At 33.8% G+C, this 15,549-nt stretch overlaps 1 protein-coding gene across 1 annotated transcript in view; it reads right to left on the minus strand.

The window, feature by feature from the left end:
- The window catches only part of LRFN5 (leucine rich repeat and fibronectin type III domain containing 5), a 250,664-nt gene that overhangs the window by 1,810 nt on the left and 233,305 nt on the right, over positions 1 to 15,549 (minus strand). The window contains exon 3 of the mRNA XM_024762070.1: positions 13,002 to 14,406. Coding sequence (XP_024617838.1) covers positions 13,002 to 14,386 — 1,385 coding nt within the window. The 5' untranslated portion in view covers positions 14,387 to 14,406. The remainder of the gene's footprint in view (positions 1 to 13,001; positions 14,407 to 15,549) is intronic.

The following is a 15,549-nucleotide window of genomic DNA, read 5'->3' on the forward strand; positions in this document are numbered from 1 at the left end:
TAAATATACCTAGAAGAAAAATACTGTGGACAGTATAATTAGTTTGACTTTGGAAATAATAAATCCTTCCAGAATAACAAACTTTCTTTTAATATCAAGTTATTGATTCTATAAGCTGACATAGTTTAAAGAGTTTTTGGTTCAATTTCACATTACATAATAACATTAACAAACTGTGGGATTATGGTTTATAAAAAACTTGTTATTTTGAAGATTAGGAAATAGCAATCAGTTTTGGGAACAATGGTGTGAATTTGTCTGCCCCGAATCTGCCATTATTGAAACGATAATGTAATATGAAGTTGAATAAAAATTTTATATGTAAGATTCAAAATAACACTTTTTACTTATCAATAAACAAGCATAATGATTCCATAAAGATCTAAATGTGGAACACAAAATTATAAGAGCATCACAAAGAAAAAACAAGATAGACTATAATAACTATGCTAAAATGTTATAAGAACTAAAAATAATGAATTTGGGGTAGGTTCAGGATGTTTTGTCAATGGTCCTCATTTGACAGTGAAAGGGTACCATGCAAAACACTGCACAATCTTATCAATGGTACTACAAATAAAAGGAGAAATTAAAGCTACGTCAACATTAGAGGAAGAAAAAAATACCCCGACATTGAATGGATCTGGGAAATTGTTATTGCTCTTACTCTGAATGTAATTAAGACCTATGAGAGATTTTTTACCTTATATAGTTAGGATATCTAAAAAGAAGGAAATGATTTCTAAAGGTCATTGCTGACACTAGGGTTCTATATAATTTTTTTCTGATTTTCTGTAATGTTCAAATAAATATGTCAAAAAGTATGCTTTAATTATTATAAAAAGTTAAATGTTTTCTACAATGTCTATGCTATTACTCATTATTATTTTTATTTACAATGTCTATTCTACTACTCTTTTTTTTTTTTTTAATTTACTTGAAGGTAATATCATAGGTGGAAGAAACCCTACAGAACCAAATATTTTATATTGGTCATTCTTGTTTGTACAGAAAACATTGGAAACATATCTGAATCATATACACACATTTGTTTTGCTGCTCAGCTTTTAGTTCATATGATTTCCAAACTGTGTTTTCCCATAGTTGTTTTAATATTGCTATTTATTTCTAATCAATACTAACTCTTTATTCACTTATATATTAATAGTTTGTCTAAAAGAACTACTACTGTCACCTAGGAAACATTTTTTTTAATATATTAAAAATGTGTTTTAAGTTTTTTTGCTTATTTTATTGTGTATATACATAAGGAACATTTTGATCTCCATTTAAGGCAATGGGCAGTGTCCAAATGTTTGGAAAATATATTTTGCCACTGGGTGGAAAAAGACATGTATGTTACCATCCTACAGGGCATATAAACTTAAACTAAAATTGTATAATCCTCCTTATCCCACTACCACCTCCCCACCAAAAAAATAAGAAGCTGTGAGCACAAGGAACCTCTGACAGCTCTCTACCTCACTTCATTCACAAGGTAAGGTACTGCTGACAGTGTGAAAAGCCATGAGAAGACTAGCACACAGGTCAGTCTCTTCAAAGGGACATTACTGTTTGGTTGTGTTGACAGTTGTAGAAATGATAAGCCTGCTATTGCAGAAATCATTTATCAAATAACAAGAATAGTTGCACTGAAGTCATATGGTGACTTAAATCTGATAACAGAAATGTAGCAAGAAATTGGCTAATGAGTAAATGATGTATTACCACTAAATTCTGTTAACATTCTTCTTTGCCTGTGGATTTATTTTTCTAGCTAATGCTTGTAGAAAGAAAAAAAAAAAAATAGCCAAAGCATGGAGGGAAAGTTGCTATGACATTATGACATAATGTTTCAAAAAAGGAACTCAATAAAGACTCAGCATAAAATTTTAAAAACAGGTGACATATTCTACATATGCAATTCACTATGAAATCTAATACAAACATACATATGTACACATGAATTTACTACATACAGAAACGACAAATCACTGAAAGATTATGCACCAAATTATTAGCATTCGTATCTGGGTGGTGGGTTATGACATATTTACATTTTTTTTAAAATTTTAAGCTATATTTTCCAAAGTTCTCTAATACTAATTACTTTGGGACAAAGAAAAATTGCTATTAGAAATCTTATGTACTTATCACAGTGGCAAACCTTTTGCTATCTCAAGTAGCACACAAACTCCCAAGGAGATTACTTTTCTCTAAACTTGACTTCTAACACTGTGGTAAAATAAGGAAATAAACACAATAATATGTAACATGCCCCACAAAATATGAATACTTGGAGAATTGCTTTAATTGGTAATTGAAAGATGATCAGATTGATTCTCCTGCTTCCAAATCTTGATAGAACATTTAGAACCATTATGGATCATGCTTCTGATAGGGGAAGCTTGACTTTTTAATTCCTTTCTAAGGATATTCTCTTTCAGAACATCCAGGTGCCCAAAGTTACATGATAAATTAATGTTTTCAAATCAAAGACAGAGGGAGACAGGGAGGGAAGAAAGGAAGAAGAAAGAAAGGGAGAGAGGGAGAGAAAGAAAAGGAATGTGGTAGAGAACAAAGGCACCTTCGTGCAGGTCAGTTCAATTCTATTAACACCAAGTACATGCCCGACTCTGTGCTATTGATTGTTTCTAGTGAGCCATCTGTTTGTTTTTTTGCAACATAAGAATGGGACCCTAAATTCAGTAAAGAAATGATGAAAAACATTTTGTTTGATTTGGGAATAGAATTCTTTAGGGGAAACCCAGAATGATGGTCCAAGTTATTGTTATCTTTTAAATAAGAAATGGTTAAAAAAAAAAAAGACCCTTAGTTTTACTATCAACAAATAAATCAATGGCTTTTTCTAAGAACCTTTAAAAGCAGAATATTTTTTCTGTGCCAAATATTAAGCAAATGGCTGATGCATCCAGATGTTTGAACAGATTGCTAAAGTGTCATTCTGCTCTGGAAACACACTTTCTGATCCAATTAAAATGCAGGAATCAAATACTCATTTGAAACTTAAAAAAAAAAAGAAAGAAAGAAAGAAAAGAAAACCAAGAAGAGTAATTGGTTGCTGACAAAAGGAATACCATGAACATTTCATGTGTTGTCTTTTGTTCCATTTTATAGCAGCTTCATTCATTTCATATACATGAAACACTTCTGTTCATCCACTTTCGGTGAGGCCTAATATATTATCTCAGCTTCTATTAGAATGTGGAGCTCAAGGATAGGAGTGACTATATTCTTATCAAGCTACTGTCTTCACGTTGGGAAATATTTGTAAAAATACACATGATATCATGCGTGACTACAAATGTGACTCCAAAGTTACACTAGTATTCCCTTTATTCTTACAATGTGAATCAGAAATATTTGGTTAACCAGAAATATGTCTAAATTTAGGAACTGGAAATTCACTTAACCAAACTGAACTTCACTGTTTACCACTGAGCATTGAGTAAGTTTTAATGGAAAATTTCAACAAGTTACATAAACAAGCAAAACAAAAATTAAAAATTCATTTATAAAAGAATATACCCACTTAAGTGCCGAAGCATGTGACAGGTAACAAGAATCTCACCTGTGTCTCCTGGACAGTCTGGTCAACATTAGTCGGCAAAGCATCTGGGAATAAAATTTTCAGTGTCATGAACAATTCATTTTTTATGAAACAGACCTTAAAATACTTCTCACTGAAACCTTGATAAGATTCATCTTAACAAAGAGTTATCTGCACGTTTTTTTTGATAACAACTTACCAGTTATTGGGTTAATTGCAATTGATTTTATAATACTTCATAGTTCTCTATGGCTATTTCCTGATACATAATACTCTAAATGCAGAATTTTAAAAAATATTGTTCTAGTTACTAAAATGAGTAGTTATCAATATGGAATGCACGTTTCCTGCAAGAGTTCAATAAGAGAATCAGGCTTCTATTCATTTTCCTTACGCAAAGTTAACATTTCGACCACAGAGTTGCATATGATTAATATGGAAAGATACATCAAGGAAAAACAATCCAAAGCAGGAAATGTAGTTTTACCATATTCACCACGCAAAGTATAAAATAATAATTTACAATATAAACCATTATTCAATAACCCCCAAGATAATAATAGCATGTTTTGCTGAATACCAGTTTATCCCTATATAAAACAGTAATGTTCTAAATGCAAACATTCTGCCTTCAAATGTTCATATGTATATTCCAATTGGCTATAAATTTTAATATCATTAAATAGTCCTGTACAGTACACATTCTATTTCCTCCCAAATGTCCTATTTTAAAGCAAATACTCTAGTCATTAAGAAGGGACACAATTATAAAAAAAAATTAGGTGTCTCAGGAAAATGTCATTCTAAGGTTCACAGGTGAGTGTGATGAGAACAGTCCAAAATACTTTTTGATAAAACCTCCAGCATAAATATTCATATAAATTTACAATGACCTCTGGAGATTAGGTTTTACATGAAAGCAATAACAAGACATGTTCGCATTATACAGAAAAAAAATAATTAGGAAATTACATTATGGTAGAGCCCACATAGTATATTCCATAAGTCCCTTCACGTTGATGGTAACTTTAGATCCTAAATTTTGACTTTGAAATAGCTGAACAAATCAGAAGACAGTGGTACACTGATTATTGTTATATCGAATATTTATGATATTTGATGAAATTGCAGATGCATTAATATTACCTTAAAGAGGTAATTTCATACTTTAATATACTCCCAGTTACAAACTGTTACTTTCTATGTCCCCCTTCAGATAACACCACGATTAGGATGACTCCATCTCAGTAATACGTTTACCATTCTTTATTCTGTACTGCTAAAAGGATGGTTTCTGTTACAAAAAACGAACAAACAACCAACCTATCCCAAACCTGACAAAACTAATTGTATTTGTAATCCCAGCATGTATTTATCTAGCATGGGAGGGAAAGGACTGAGTAATCTGAAAGACAGAGCTCTGAAACAATTACATTTAAAATTCCAGTCATTCATTTTGGTTAATTTCTCTTTCCTCTATGAAATTTTAAAAGTGAGATATTTTTTATCCATAAATTTACCTCAACTAACACTGAACTCACAAACACTATAAGGTAAATTGTCATTATTATTATTATTAGTGTTTTATTACCAATGGAGGAAGATAAGAAAAATCCTATTCCCATCCAATCCACTCACACACAGAAGCTTCCACATATGCTGTTGAAGTGGAAAGATTGGACTCTTCCTGAGACTCAAGGGAAGGCTGAGCAAGGGAAAGGGGGTACATAGTCTTCATTCTGTCTAAAATAAATGAACACTGCTTGCTTATCATTATAAAATGTAGTTGGAATTCTGCCACACTGAAAAGAAAATGGGCTCGTATCTGCAGTCTTCTTTGGAAGAAACACCCCATTTACTTTCACAATTCTTGTACAAGAAGATGCTTTATGTTTTTGAAATTTTTTAAACTACTGGCATTTTAACGATTGTTTTTAACTTTATTATTATGAATAAACAGAGGGGGAAATACTAAAATTTAGGAAGTAAAAGGCTATTGATGTGAACTTTGTGATAATTGTCTTATTAATTTTTTAGTTTTATAAATGAATATTAATTTCCTTACAGTAATATAAGCAAATAAAATAGTTAAAATTTAGTTTGGAAGTACTTTTTAGGTGCTTTAAGGCAAAGCAGAAAATACTTCATGAAATAAAGCAGATTCCTGTAGACAATGGAAGACACATAATTTTAAAAAATTCTTTAAATTCTTGTGGAGAAAGTATGTATCATTCAGGTAGTAAACTTGTTATGTTTATAGGTGGCTTACAATAGCTCAAAAACTTATATTCTAAAACTTTTTTAGTGAACTATATCTGCAAAGTAGCTAAAATCAACTGTCTAAAAAAGCTTACTGTGACCTCAACTTAACTAATACATTTAATGGTTAGAAAAAAAATGTAGAAAATGTGTTGTTCTCAGCAAAGGTGTTATTGTATCTAATTTAAATGATTGTATTTAATGTACCTCTGTGCTAATCTATTTGTAAACTAAAAATAAATAATATTCATCAAACCAAACTTCATTTCTTCTTAGGATTTTGAGCCTACTTCAGATGCTTCACTATTCCTTTATGGAACTTATCTATTATATATACTTTTCTTTAAAAAGACCTACTTTAATAATAGTTTGACATTTTCAAATTGGGGGACAATTATCCAAAACAAAAAGTAACACAGAAATACATATAATTTTAAAAAAAGTTTGGAGTAAATATATTATTTGTCAGTTTGTTAGTGAACAAACTGAAACCATAGTGTAAAATGACTAAAAATTAAAGAATAATAATTAAGAACAAGGAAGCAAAAACAATATATACAACCTATACACAGTCAGCAACAACAAACAGCAAAACCATATGCTTTGAATCACATATATGTAGTTGGTTAAATAAGGAATGTAAGAAATGACAGAAAGAAAAACAACAAGAGGGACAGAATATCTTGCTTATAGTAATATAATATCTGGATCACAAATCTCCATTGTGATAATTAATCAAAATTCTTAATATTGAGCTTTCTTCCTTGGCTCCATTCACTTATTTATTCATTTATCCATTTGCTCATTCATTCATCTGGGTAACTACTGCATTTTGGATATTATACCAGGCACCTTTAATCACACCCAACCTTCCCATAGATTTATCTTTCAAGCCACTTCACACTGAAACTGCCCTGAGCAAAACATTTTTCATATACTTATCAACAACACCAAATAACATCTGACCCTCTTGATAGGCCAAGTTTTGTTCACATATTTTGTTCAAATATAAACTTTTTGAAAGATAGGAACACAGGCCTTCTTAACACCTGTAGAACAAGTGTTCAAACATTTGGTTAATTCACCCTAAACAGTCCTGTAAAAGCAATAACAATTTAAATGGTTTAAATGGCTTTAGTCAAACAGAATAAAACTTCACATGATTAGATATTATGAGTTCTAAATGTTTATGAGAAATAAAATATATTAATTAAAGTTTCATTAGAAGCATAAGCAGGAAATTGATTTTTAAAAATCCAGGCAACTGGAAAATAGAACATAAGTTAATCAGTAGCTTAGAGTAGACACACTAAGGGGCTGCCTGTTCTGTGTGATTTCAGCGCCCCCTTGGCCACAATGTTCATTGTGCCAGAGATTACTTGTTTGGGGATACATTTCTTTAAGTCTTGAAATCTTTTATGTATTCAGGATATTTTAATACTATGCAGGTAAAAACTAGGAAGGTGAAAAATAATATGCCTTTGTCAACCAGCACTTCATGAAGAATTAAGTAACTGGTGTTAATTAAAAATGTTTAGTTGGGATTAGAGCATTATTACAGACATAGTGTTGAAAATACACTTCAGTTTGAGCAATGCTTTGATTTTACAAAATAATACCACACATGTGATCTCATTTATTCTTTACAAGAACTATATACCTGACCCAGGAAGGCTGATTATATTTTAGAAATGTGAAAGACAAACTTCATAAAAAGAAGCAGGGCAGGGAAGACATTTAGGAAACACCTAAGGTAATGAAAGCCCATTAGACAAATTTTTTCATGAGTTGCTCAGAAAGTAACCTCTAACTGCTTTAATCTAATCCACTTTTGAATGTCATTACGATAAATCATGTATAATATGTGCCTTGGTCAAGTTGAAATTAACTGAAAATTTTATAAATGCTTCCAACAAGAGGAAATTAAACCAATAACGGACATTCTTCACCTGTGTTTTAAATGGTATTTCAAGTAATCTGAAAGAGTTACTAAACTTTTACTGTGTGTTTAACTTACTCCCAGGGAGTAATTTACATAAAGTCCGTATCTTATTATATTATGGCTAAAATTTTTTGTGCAACATTCCCACATGAACCTTATTCTCAAAACCCCCCCAAAACAAAACAATAACAAAAAACCCCCAAAGTCCTGTTTACTGATCTTTAATTAAACACCATTAAGTTACCATATAATATTGTAAAAAATTTCAGCGAGTAGATAGAACATTTCTCTAGAGACCTTGATTTCAGTGACTGTCCAAGAATGTCATATTATCAAGGAGCAATATTACTGTCTGACTAAATTAAAAATCCTTTTTTAAATGACATATTCCCACTAAGCTGTATAATTTCTAATTAAATTTCATCACAAGTTTTGGTTCAAATAATAAATACATTTACTCAGAGAGAAACATTCAAATTCAGAATTATAGAGCAGAAGGCAAAAACGAAACTACTATCTGGTTAATGAGCAATGACTTTATATTGCTTATAAATGTAATAAGAACTCTATTAGAAGATTTCTATTTAACTTGGTGATAAAAATAAATATTCCTTTGATAAAGGAGGCAGTTTTGTATTTTTGTTTCCCTATTTAACTTGCATTAAGAAAAATATAAAGCTCATTTGGTCACCAAATGTGTACTGAATGAATGAAAACACCTTCATAAGCCCAAGCAGATGCATATGAATTAAAACTGGCCTGTGACTTAAAACTGAATTGGCATTTTTTGCCAAATGAAAAATCAATTGCATTTTCTTCTGCTTCCCACTGAAAAAGCTGTGTCATAGATGAGAAATATCTTAGACCCATTAAGGCACCTGAACCAAGAATGTTGATTAGAAGGGTACTTATTTTAACACTGTCTGGGTTTACTTGACTATTTTATTTTAAACAACATGACAACACAGAGCTGTTCTCTAAAATATTTGCCTAAAAACAAACACCACTGTCATTGAAAGAAAATATACAATCTACTCATTGAAAAATACCAATCATCCATAGGTGGTACTTTGTAAGACTGGAGGAAATATCATTATTTATGCAAGACTTTTTTTTTCATATGACAACTTTTATTTTGTGGTCTGCTATTGCAGAACCTGGTAGCTGGTCCTAGAATGGGGAAGGCACTGCTGTCATGCTTTTGCCCTAAACAATTTTATATATATGACCTTCATATATACATGGATATATATGAAGTTACTTCATATATATCCATGTATATATGAAGTAACTATACCCTAGAGGGTTTATATGCCATGGCTCTGTTAGCCATGAATCAGAGAGATAAGACTGGGATTTCAAATTCCAATTTCCTATGTGAGTTCTCAAAATAATTTTTTCATTAAAAAGAAATAATAGGTTACACAGTGCTTTCCAATATCCACTCAGAATTTGAAAGAGTTGCTTTTCCACTATGCCCATTAGAACTGTTGGACTGAATTAACATCGCATTCATAGACATGCTTCTTTTAGAAAACAGTCCGCATGTGTTCGGTGAGTTAATATAATAATAGCATTCCTTTAATTCTCCATTCAGGGAGTACCTGTGCCTTGCTCTGGATCTCTCAGCAGGCAAAGTGAGAAACTTACTTGGCTTTGAATGTGCTCTTTTAGATGTGGGTCCCTCTGTGCCAGAATCAGGAGGTCGACTAGCTAACTGCAAGGCAGTTGAGTTGTTCCTGTTAGTATTTTGGGACTCAACATTTGTGACAGCTTCACTCTGTGGTTCGGTACTTGGCTTCGTGCCAGTCTTTCTTTTCTGCTTTTGGGACACAGAAGTACTTGAAGTCCAGGTAGGAGGCAAAGCAGAGGTAGTGGTAGAGGAGTCCTGACTTGAACAAGTTTCTGAACATTGTATCACATTGTCATTGGCAACTTTAAAACACTGGGCATTCTCTTCGTGTCCTACAGCTTGTTTGGACATGGACTGGGGCAGCGTCACACTGCAGCCTTGTATTTGAGCCCCATTAGTTTGAGAGCAGACGTTGCTGACCTTGGTGACCTTGTGTTGCCCATTATTGTTACAAACCTTATACCGGATCATTAGAATGATGATGAAAACCAGCACAGAGGCTACGATGATTCCACCAATAATAATAATCATGGTGCCTCCCAAAAACTGGGACTGCATGAAATGGCACCGCACATAATCGTCTTCCGTAGTAAACTGGATGCAACCCACGACTCTTGTGGCAGTGAGGGAAGTAATGCCATCATCATATATTGCCAAGACACACAAGTCATACATAGTTCCAGCAGCCAGGTTATTGACAAGAAAAGTTTTGCTCGTAGGAGGTATCATTCTGAGGGACAATGGAATTTGTGTTAATATTAAAAACAAAACAAAACAGATACACACCCAGTCATTATGACTTTAGTTCTGTTTCATTTTAGTACTCATTAAGATAAGCACATTTATAACATATGAAATATGAGAAAATGATCTAATCTTATATTTACCCAGTTAAAATGGCTAAAAGTAATTGTTGGATTCTGCATCATATTAATGGTGCCTGCACTATGTCTTGACAAGCTTACTAATTACATTGCTTGGCAAAGCAGAATTCCTAATAAAAGCCACTGCTAAAAAATCATTTATGACAAATTACTTTTGAAAGGTGTGACTGTGACATTATCTGACGACTAAACAAATCCATTTAGCACTTACAACACCTCTGTGACTAAAAGCCAATTCGAAGGAAGGGAAAGCACTGACAATCACATGAGATACCAGAATGGAAATGAAATTCAGAGTATTTCTTTTTCAAATCAGTTATAAGCTACTATGGAATGGTACCCATTAAATCTATCTTTAATAACTAAGATAATTACTAAGATTAAAGTACTTTATTTACAGATCTCAACCCTCTCTTATGTCTTCAACACTTGGTTCCCAGTATGCTTTTATCTATAAATGAGGTTGATGTGTAATATTATCCTAGAATCATGAACAGGGCAAAGCTGTTGACCGGAGCATGAATCCCTTATCCTCCCCATTGTGGGCCGATGAAATTACTTTCACAACATAGTTTGTAAAGTTTGATAAGAGTTTAAGACACCTCTGAATCCACTGTATCACTAAAGTCTTCTGTGGCTCCTATTCTCCACTACCTTTTTCTACTCAGTAGCAACCATATATGACTAAGATTTAATTTGGAAAATAGGCTTGAAACTCTCTTTTTTCTCTGAAAGAGTTTTAGAAATTTCAAGACTTGGCAATGCTAATCTATTATATAACCTAAATAATGTGTTCTAAATGTACCAAGAAACTTTTAGGCTAGAGTATGTACTGTGGTTGAGATCACTACCATTTAGTGGGTGCATAAGAAATGCCAGGCATTACTAGGCACTTTATATGCATTATGATTTCATTTTTACAATGACTTATGAGGTAGGCATTATCACCATTTTACACATGACAAACATTAAGGTCAGGAATTCAAGCAATTTCCTCAGGGTCATAAGAGAAGTTACTTGTCATGGAAGGATTAAAATCTTGGAATTTGGAAAATAGAAACTGACCTATTTTACAGAGCTAATGTTTAAAGTATATAGAATGTCTAGTAGCTACAGGAAAGTAAGGGGTAGGGGTAGATGCTCATCTTTGACAACGGGTTAAATAATCCATAGCCTAAGTGAAAAGCTGAGTATGACAACAGCAAACTACTATATGCTAATATACACGCATCGCAGTCTACATCCCCATACATTTAGTGATGAGAGGAATATTAGAAACCATTTACTCTAATCTCTTCCTTTTAAAGATGAGAAAATTAAAACTCAGCCAAGTAGAACCTTGCCCAGCATCGGTCACATGGTTAGCTAGGTCAGTTTTGTTTTTTGCTACCAGCCCATGCTTATTTTTTAAAAAAATTTCTCTCATTTCCATACATGAGCAAAAATCAAATTATCTTCAAGAATTCATCTGGATATATAAAAACTGATTTGATCTTATTTCAGAAAAGCTGAAAGGCAAAATATATATATTTGTGGGCTTCCCTGGTGGCGCAGTGGTTGAGAGTCCGCCTGCCAATGCGGGGGACACGGGTTCGTGTCCCGGTCTGGGAAGATCCCACATGCCGCAGAGCGGCTGGGCCCGTGAGCCATGGCCGCTGAGCCTGCGCATCCGGAGCCTGTGCTCCGCAACGGGAGAGGCCACAACAGTGAGAGGCCCGCGTAAAAAAATATATATATTTGTATATATATATACATATATACATGTATACACATGTATATTTCAAAGCCATGATTTTATATCATTTCCTAGGAGTAACAATAGTCTATCATGAGTAAAATTATATGGAGAGGTAAAAATGTATATTTCCAACTGAAAATTGGACAAGATGTGACTATAAATCAATGAGGCTGAACTTTAGAAAAACATACCAGAAATTCTTTAGTCAGATGCAAATTCTCCACAAATATCCTTACCCAGAGATTACATATTTAACTCCACTGATACTTTCACTGCTCAAAATACTTATAAACTTTCTCTTTGGAACTGTCTTAAGAACCAGTGTATATGAGACAACACACACACACGTAACTCAATCACTCAAAAAATCAGTCTCATTATTTTATAGTTACATCCTATTTTTGACCAAAAATGGCAATACCCATCTTGATCACCCACCTTATTCACAAGACTTGGCTCCAAATGGCTTTTGCTTGTTTCCAAAATTCAAATTCACCCTCAAAAGACGAAGATTTGCCACCACTGAGGATATTCAAAATAGTATGACGAAGGTTCTAAAGATAATTCCAAAAATGCTTTGAGCAATGGCAGCGTTATTGGGATAATAGTATAGCCTCCCAATGTGACTTCCTTGAAGGAAAGAACACTCATGTGGATGTGTAAGTTCTGGTATGTTTTTGAATTTTTAAGGTAAATCAATCTTGTTCTCTGATAGTCACATCTCTTAGATGAGGGGGAAAAAGTAAGTAAGCATAATATTAAATATAAATTTGAACTCTCTGAAAATAACAGCATTCAAAATATTTCTCCACATGTATTCACCTTTCACAAGCCTTACATTATATACTTTAAAAAGTGGAGTACTTTAATTACAACACAGAGTAGCACTGCTGATTGAAAAAAATCAGTAGTAGATTATCAAGTCCTACACTAAGATGCACAGCAAGTACAAAAATTTGCTTAATTTTTCTTACCTGTAAACAAGGGTGTCATCATAAGTACCATTGTACTGGATTTGAAACATACGTATTCCCGGGATATTTCTTTGAAAATTAAATTTAAGCAGTGCCGTAGATGATGTTGCTTCTGCCACCACAATTTTATCTTGACTGATTTTAGTATCACCATTACTAGTGCTTGCATTAGAACCTGACTTAGTAGAAGTTGAGATATCTGAAGAACCAGGATCAGGCTCATGGATATGGTTTGTACTGTTTAGTAAGTGAGGGAGCTTAATTATATGAAGATCCACCATTTGTGTTGCTTCCCCAGCAGGATTGGAAGCAATGCAGGTAAAAGCTCCTGTATCCTTAATAGTTGTTATAAGAATGTCAAGTGTTCCATTATCATACACCAGAGATCTTGTTGCATTTGAAATAAGCTTCCCTTCAGGAGAAATCCAGTGAATTGCAGGTTCGGGGTCTCCCCTGGCTTTGCACCTCAGGGTTGCCCTCTGACCCTCCAGGACTCTCATCTCATGTGTATGACGAGTAATGAGAGGAGGCTCACACAAAAACTCTTCCTCAGGAATTGACCAAAAATAGCGGCCAGTTAAAAGTGCTGGGGAAGCACAGGTCTCCAGGTCATCTTCTCTGGACAGACGCCTCAACCACAGCAATTCACAGTTGCAGTGCAAAGGGTTTCCACCAAAACTTAATGCAAAAGTAGATGGGCTTATGATTCCTGAGGTTGCTAGGACCTGAGCTCGCTGAAAGAGAGGGTCAGGTGGTAGCTTCTGTAATTTATTTGATGTTACATCTAGCCGAGTCATCTTGTGCAAGTGGGAGAAAGTCCCCTTAGGAATGTTATCAATCATGTTGTGATCCAAACTGAGGGTGTGCAAGCTAACCATCTTCTCAACAGCATCCCATGGTATTGTTTCTAAATTATTATAGGACAGATCCAGCTCCTCGAGGGCAAAGACATCATCAAATGCCGTAGAAGAAATTAAAGTCAGCTGATTGTTGTTCAGTATCAAATGATGGAGATTGGAAAGCCCACTGAACATATCATTTGTAATTTTAGTCAATCTGTTGCTATTCAAATGCAATGCCCTCAGATTCCGTAAGTCAGCAAAAGCATGAGGTGTAATAAAACTTATTGTATTCCTGGATAGAGTCAGGTCCACCAAGCTGGTCATATTGGCAAAATCTTTCCTTTTAATATTTGTAACAAAATTGTCTGCCAAACGCAGTTCCACAGTTCTTCTGTCAATGTTTGGTGGCACAAACAAAAGCCCTTTCTTGGCACAAAGGGTTGCAAGATTAGGAGACAAAATCTGACAGACACAACGCTTTGGACAGATCTGAGCTTTCACTGCTATGCCAATGAAAAACAGATAAAAAAGAAATTTTTCCATTGTAGATCAGTTTTAAAAGCCTGTAAGAGAAGACACAAAATATAGTGTTAGCATCCAGTCATTTGAGTGAAGTTCATATTACTACTAAAATAATCTTTTTTATGCAAATTAGAATATAGAAACAATTTATTCACTTGCTTATTTAACCAGATATAAAATATTAACTCTGTATTGTCTGTGCAGTAGACCCTAGGATAAAAAAAATATACCATTCATGACCTCATGAGATTTAAAATCAACTGGTGAAAACAAAGAAGTCAACAGATTATTATAATTCTGTCAATTAAGTGCTATTTTTGAAATATGTCCAGGGCACTCCCTGGGTTCACAAAAAAGGGACATTCAGCCCAGACTGGAGGGTGGGAGCTCAGGAAAATTTCCACTAAACCCCCAAAAGACATCTTGTAAATTCAAAAGCTTAGACATATTTAGAGATTTGCAAGTATTTCAATTTACTAGTCTGAGCGTAAACAGAAAGAGACAATATTTGTATTTGTTAACCTTGTGGCAAGATACTTGAAAGTAATTAATTGTTAATTAAATTTTATTCATCTTTACAAACTATCTTGAAAATAGTACAACCTCCACATCCTAGCTGCAAATACAGGATCCTGTTTTCAAATATAAAAAAGACTGAAAATTTACCACAAATGCTCTGAGCTCCTTAACTATTAGAATGTTTTATGTGATATAATGTGGATTTTTGAAGATAATTTATGGAAAGCAGTCATCAAAATACTTGACAGTGAGTCCAAGATGTCATATTCCATTTTCCTTTTCTGAAAAAACTTAGTGCACTTGTATTTATTCAAATTTATTTTTAAAAAACTTGACAGTTTCATTTCTATCTTGATCTTAAGTATTTGCTCTTGAAAATAATCATCAAAAATAACAATACTGGGCTTCCCTGGTGGCGCAGTGGTTGAGAGTCCGCCTGTTGATACAGGGGACACGGGTTCGTGCCCTGGGCCGGGAGGATTCCACATGCCGCGGAGCGGCTGGGCCCGTTGAGCCATGGCCGCTGAGCTTGCGCATCTGGAGCCTGTGCTCCACAACGGGAGAGGCCACAACGGTGAGAGGACCACGTACAGCAAAAAAAAAAAAAAAAAAACAATACTAACACATACATGATTAAAATTCTCAAAAAGTACATGTAATTTTAA

Source organism: Neophocaena asiaeorientalis, unplaced genomic scaffold, assembly GCF_003031525.2.
Source record: "Neophocaena asiaeorientalis asiaeorientalis breed wild unplaced genomic scaffold, Neophocaena_asiaeorientalis_V1.1 scaffold190, whole genome shotgun sequence".
Classification (NCBI taxonomy): domain Eukaryota; kingdom Metazoa; phylum Chordata; class Mammalia; order Artiodactyla; family Phocoenidae; genus Neophocaena; species Neophocaena asiaeorientalis.